The 5,146-nt window shown below is 67.5% G+C and overlaps 2 protein-coding genes across 2 annotated transcripts; both read left to right on the top strand.

Annotated features, from left to right (window-relative positions):
- The first annotated feature begins 1,202 nt into the window (after positions 1 to 1,202).
- LAMTOR2 (late endosomal/lysosomal adaptor, MAPK and MTOR activator 2) lies at positions 1,203 to 2,749 on the top strand. Its single transcript, XM_026073831.1, has 4 exons — positions 1,203 to 1,344; positions 1,857 to 2,019; positions 2,126 to 2,215; positions 2,543 to 2,749. The coding sequence occupies exons 1-4, from the start codon at positions 1,277 to 1,279 to the stop codon at positions 2,597 to 2,599; spliced, it is 378 nt and encodes a 125-aa protein (XP_025929616.1). The 5' UTR covers positions 1,203 to 1,276; the 3' UTR covers positions 2,600 to 2,749.
- A 629-nt stretch (positions 2,750 to 3,378) lies between these two features.
- Positions 3,379 to 4,487, top strand: RAB25 (RAB25, member RAS oncogene family). Its single transcript, XM_026073845.1, has 5 exons — positions 3,379 to 3,415; positions 3,563 to 3,758; positions 3,892 to 4,085; positions 4,163 to 4,243; positions 4,357 to 4,487. Exons 1-5 carry the CDS (start codon positions 3,379 to 3,381, stop codon positions 4,485 to 4,487), a joined length of 639 nt encoding a protein of 212 aa, XP_025929630.1.
- Positions 4,488 to 5,146: the final 659 nt, after the last annotated feature.

The following is a 5,146-nucleotide window of genomic DNA, read 5'->3' as shown; positions in this document are numbered from 1 at the left end:
GGGGAGGAGGGGGGGTGATTGGGAGAAAGCAGGGGCAGCTGCCCCAGGTATCGCCCCCAGTGCTGACTGCCTCCCCCACATYCCTGTGTGCCCGATAAAACCCCCTTGTTAGCGGGGTCCAGCCTGCACCCCCCTCGTTAGTGGGGTTCATCCTGCACCCCCCCCTCATTAGTCAAACCTAGCTAAATCCTCATTAGGGGATCCAGCTTGCGCGTCCCCCCGTTAGCCAGGTCCGGCTTGCATTTCCCCTCGTTAGGTGGATCCTGCCTGCACCCCCCTCGTTAGCTGGCTGGACCCAAGTACCCCCTCATTAGTAGGGTGCAGCCTAATTACACCCAATCTATAGACCCCTTCACCATGCCCCTGCCTGCTTGCAGGTGGCCCAGGACAGACTTGGGCTCGGGCCCAATTAGTGTCTGGGGTCATTAGGGCACAGCTCAGCCCCTGCTATAAAATTGGGGTGTCCAGGCTGGGCTGTGGGTGCTTGCAGCCATGTGGGTATTGGGGGGGGGGGTTTGCACCTCTTAAGGGGCTGGAGCTGGGGGTGCAGGGCAAGGCTGGCTGGTTTTAGGCTATTTTTTTAATTACTGCTATTTCCTTGCTCAGTATCAGTTGGCAGCACCTTTCCCTGGGTGCCGGCTGAGGGCGAGCAGCTCGATCCCCCTTCGGGTGGGCTGCGCCCTCCGATACCGCCTCTAGGTCTGGCTGGTTCCCCGGATAAAAAAAAAAAAAAAAAAGCATGTTGTTAAAGCTATTCCGGTGAGGCTTTTCCAGCCTATTCTTGCCCTGTGTCCCTGGGGGCAGAGGTCCGACCCGCTCGTCCGGGCTCTTTCCCCGAGCGTGTCCTACGCTGAGACCTTCTCGCGGCCTCCGCGCTGCAAACTGAACTTTTGCAGGGGGGGGGAAACAAAACGCGGAGAAAAACGCGGTGCTCTGGGGGTTGTTGTGCAAACTCCCGGGGTTTCCCGCACCGCTCCAGCTCCGGCTGCCTTTTTCCACCCCTCCGCGGGTGGGATAACGCCGCGGTACCCGCAGAGCGGAGGGGGGGRCCCGTGGGAATCTGGGGCCGGCGCGAGCATCCCGGGGACGCCTCGTCCGTGGGGACCGGCCGCGCCGGGGCGAGGATGCGCGGGTGCGCGGCGTCCSCGGAGAAAGGGACTACAAGTCCCAGCGTGCTCCGAGCAGCGGCACGGCCCCCGCTGACGGGCGAACCGGGCTCGCCGATGTCCCTGTCCCTCCCCGTCGTGGCAGGGCGCGGGCGGGCTCCGCCGGCACCATGCTGCGCCCCAAGGCCCTCACGCAGGTGCTGAGCCAGGCCAACACCGGCGGGGTCCAAAGCACCTTGTGAGTACGGCGCCGCCGCCGAGCGATGCTCGGCCGAGGCCTCCGGGATCGCCGCTCCGAGCCGGGAAGCGGAGCCGGCTGGGAAAAGACGTGATTCCCTTCCCCCTCCGCGCGCGGCTGGGCCGGGAGGGCTCGCGCTGCGATCCCGCTCGCTGCAAGGAAGCGATCCCGCAAGGAAGCGATCCCGCAAGGAAGCGGTTCGTGGGGAGCCGGGCAGGATGCGGCCGTGCGCGGAGCCCGGAGCGCGCACCGCTGCTTGCAAAACGCACGGCCATAAACAGCCCCGAGCAGGGACGGAGCCGCCCTGGGAGCTTCCTGGTTTCAAAATCCTTTGGAAAACCGGGGCGTTTCCTCCCTGCGTTGGAGCGGTGCCGGACCGGGGGAGGGGGGGGGGGGATTGGGATGGGATGCGTTTGCTCCTAATCCGGGAGGAAGGGGGGGAATCCCGCTCCCGGGGATCGCGTGGGTTCGACCCCCCCCCCGAGCCCCCCACCCCGCTGTCTCCTTTCCAGGCTCCTGAACAACGAGGGCTCCTTGCTCGCCTATTCCGGCTACGGGGACACGGACGCCCGGGTCACCGCGGCCATCGCCAGCAACATCTGGGTGGCCTACGACAAGAACGGGCACCAGGCGTTCAACGAGGACAACCTCAAGTTCATCCTCATGGACTGCATGGTACGTGGGGCCGGGGGCCGCCGCGGCTCGCTGCAAAGCCAGGGTCCGATACGTGGGGTTTTCCTATTTTTTTTTTCTTCTCCCCATTTTTTTCCTCCCTGCACAGGAGGGTCGGGTCGCCATCACGCGCGTGGCGAACCTGCTGCTGTGCATGTACGCAAAGGAGACCGTCGGATTTGGGATGCTGAAAGCCAAGGTAACACTGGAACTGCTGCYGGGGCTGCGTCCCTGCACGGGGGCAAAAAATAGCAATAGCGAGTAAATCCTTTAAGGATGAAAACAGAAGCGACGGAGAAGGCGAGAGGGGGCTGCTGTGGCTGGGGCACCTCTTTGCAGAGCTGCCTGCACCTCCCACGCCAGCTCGAGCGCTAAAACGCTGCTGCTTTTAAGCCCCCCCCCCCCCGAATGAAATTAAATTAAAACGAGAGCACGGGAGAGTGCAAAACCCGCCGGGCGCCGGGGCGGGATGCGGATTTGGGCATGGCGTGCCGCGCCAGGGGCTCACGGTGGTCTCCGCTCGCAGGCGCAGGCTCTCGTCCAGTACCTGGAGGAACCGCTCACGCAGGTGGCCGCATCCTGAGCGATCCGCGCTTCCATCCCTTCCCCGGGAGCCGACGCAGGAGGAGGCAAGCCGTCCCCGGGCGCCTGCMCGGCGCTTCGAACCGCCCTTAAAAACAAGGGGAGCGGGAGGGAAAGGGGGAATAAAATGGTGGCTGATGCTTGTGTCCTACCTTGTGCGTGTTTTTTCTTTTTATTAAAGGGAAGAGCAAGGGGGGGGGGTCTGGCCCCGGGTCGGGGGTAGATGTGGGTCGGGGTCCCCCAAGCTCCGGGCTCTGCAAGGAGCCGTCGCCTTGCAGCGAACCGCAGAGGGGGGGTTTCAAGATGCACGAGCCCCTTCGGGGGGGGGGGGGAATGGAGCTGGGTGTCGCACCCCCGTCGCGGGGTGCCGTTCGCTGTTGCCTGGTTTCCCCGGCTCTCACACGATGGCAGCAGAGGCGAGGAAACGCGCTCGGGGGCCGGCTCGAGCCGCCTGACTCGCGCCAACCATGCGCCGCCGCCAGCGCCCGGCTCCTTGCGCCGGGGCGGCCGCTTTGCAGCCAGCGCCCGGATCGGGCCCCGGCTCCTCCTCCGGGTGCCGGTCCCAAGGGTGCCATTACCTGCCYGACCTGCGCCGCCGCCGCCGCCGCCTTCCCCACGCCTGGAGTCAACCCGCCCGGCGCGACCCGACCTGCCTCCGCGGCCCCCGGCTGCCGGCGGGGAAACTCGGCCCCCGCGTCCGCTCCGCTCGGCGCCTCGTGAAGGGGAAGGAGGAAATCCTTCATCCGGGGCCGGCGCGGGAAAGCGTCCGGGCCTGGAGAAATGGGCGCCGTCGAGGATTATAATTTTGTCTTCAAGGGTGAGCGGTGGCCTGCAAGGGGATGGGGGGGGGGTCCCGTCGCAAGGGCACCGTCCCCGAGCCCAGCCGGCGTGGGGTGACCTTGGCCGGYGGCGAGTCCGGGCGCGGGAATTAATCCCGGGCGGGCGCCTCGCTTTCCCGCCCCAGTGGTCCTCGTGGGCGAATCCGGCGTGGGCAAGACCAACCTGCTCTCCCGCTTCACCCGCAACGAGTTCAACCACGACAGCCGCACCACCATCGGCGTGGAGTTCTCCACCCGCACCGTGCTGCTGGGCACCGCCGCCGTGAAGGCGCAGATCTGGGACACGGCCGGGCTGGAGCGCTACCGCGCCATCACCTCCGCGTAAGGCGGGGGGGGCGATTTGGGGCAGGAGGGGGAATTTGTGCCGGTTTGCATCCCGCCGGAGGGATGCGGCAGGGCTTTTTGGGGTGTTTTTCCCGAGCGGCGGGTGAGCGGGGGGGGCTCCGTCCCGCAGGTATTACCGGGGGGCCGTGGGCGCCCTGGTCGTCTTCGACATCACCAAGCACCAGACGTACGAGGCGGTGGAGCGCTGGCTCAAGGAGCTCTACGACCACGCCGAGGCCACCATCGTCGTCATGCTGGTGGGCAACAAGACGGACCTCGCGCAAGCCCGGGAGGTGCCGGCGGAGGAGGCGAAAATGTTCGCAGGTGCCGAAAAGGGGGCCGGGAAAGGGGAGCGCGGCGGTGGCGGTGGCGGGGGGCTCCGCTGACGCCCGGCCTTGCAGACAGCAAAGGGCTGCTCTTCGCGGAGACCTCGGCGCTGGACTCCACCAACGTCGAGCAGGCGTTCGAGACCGTCCTCAAGGGTAGGTGCTCGGGCCCCCGCGGCGCTTCGCTCTCCGAGGCCGGCGGCTTCGTGCCGCCGCGGGAGCCGCCGCCGACCCGTGGCCCTCCCCGCCGCGGCGCCTCTTTCTCGCAGAGATCTTCAGCAAGGTGCAGAAGCGGAAGCAGCGGAGCAGCCAGGACGCCACCGTGTCGCTTTCCGGCGAGAGCCCCGGCAGCGCGGCCCCGGCGCAGCCGGAGAGGCGTCCGTGCTGCGTGGCGCTCTGAGCCGGGCGCCCGGAGGTTGGCCGAATTCTGCCATAAAGGGGGAGAAGCACCGGTCGCGGCGGCTCTGCTCTGTCTGCCTCGTTATTGCCGGGCCCCCGTTAACGGCCCCAGYGCACGGATCCTTCCAGCTGCTCCGTTCCCCCCCCGGGTGCACCCAGCGTTCCCGCGGCCCAGGCACCGAGGAAGCTGCGGTGACGGCGGTCGGACGCGGTGCTGGGGGACCCCTGACTTGACCCCCAAGCCCATGGCCAGTGCTGCYGGGTGCCGGCGGTTCTGGTGGCCGGTGCATCCGGCCCGAAGCGCCGCAGGATGCCTGCGCAGGGCTCCGTCCCCCTCTCCAGTGTCCTCGGGAGCAGTTGACTCCTGTATCCTGTGGGTCCCCAGGACACGTCCTGCTGGAGGGGATGGGAGAGAAGGCCCAAGGGGGGGAAACAGCCCTTGCGGACGGCTTATTGCAGCGGCATCTGCGCTGCGGGATGGGATGGGCGACCRGGCTCCCACCTGGCCTAGCCAGCCACGTCCCTCGCTCTGTGGCCCTGCAGCCGAGCACCTCCGGGCCTCATCCGAAACCCCGGCCCGGGTAGCGGAGAGCCCAGGGTGGCCTGCGGGGGGGCGCGCGCGGGCGTGGGAAAGGCGGCAGGGCCCGGCCCGCTGCCCCC

The sequence above is a fragment of the Apteryx rowi genome, unplaced genomic scaffold (genome assembly GCF_003343035.1).
Source record: "Apteryx rowi isolate R43461 unplaced genomic scaffold, aptRow1 scaffold_379, whole genome shotgun sequence".
NCBI lineage: Eukaryota > Metazoa > Chordata > Aves > Apterygiformes > Apterygidae > Apteryx > Apteryx rowi.
The sequence above is the reverse complement of the archived record's forward strand: the minus strand, read 5'-3'. Positions and strand labels throughout refer to the sequence as shown.

What these genes read in the sequence shown, in the direction of transcription:
- LAMTOR2 (XM_026073831.1), top strand. Translation starts at nt 1,277, where the DNA reads ATGCTGCGCCCCAAGGCCCTCACGCAGGTGCTGAGCCAGGCCAACACC. An exon ending in GGCGGGGTCCAAAGCACCTT is followed by an intron (nt 1,345 to 1,856) that starts GTGAGTACGGCG and finishes TCTCCTTTCCAG; the next exon opens with GCTCCTGAACAACGAGGGCT. An exon ending in TTGGGATGCTGAAAGCCAAG is followed by an intron (nt 2,216 to 2,542) that starts GTAACACTGGAA and finishes CTCCGCTCGCAG; the next exon opens with GCGCAGGCTCTCGTCCAGTA.
- RAB25 (XM_026073845.1), top strand. Translation starts at nt 3,379, where the DNA reads ATGGGCGCCGTCGAGGATTATAATTTTGTCTTCAAGG. An exon ending in TTATAATTTTGTCTTCAAGG is followed by an intron (nt 3,416 to 3,562) that starts GTGAGCGGTGGC and finishes TTCCCGCCCCAG; the next exon opens with TGGTCCTCGTGGGCGAATCC. An exon ending in TACCGCGCCATCACCTCCGC is followed by an intron (nt 3,759 to 3,891) that starts GTAAGGCGGGGG and finishes TCCGTCCCGCAG; the next exon opens with GTATTACCGGGGGGCCGTGG.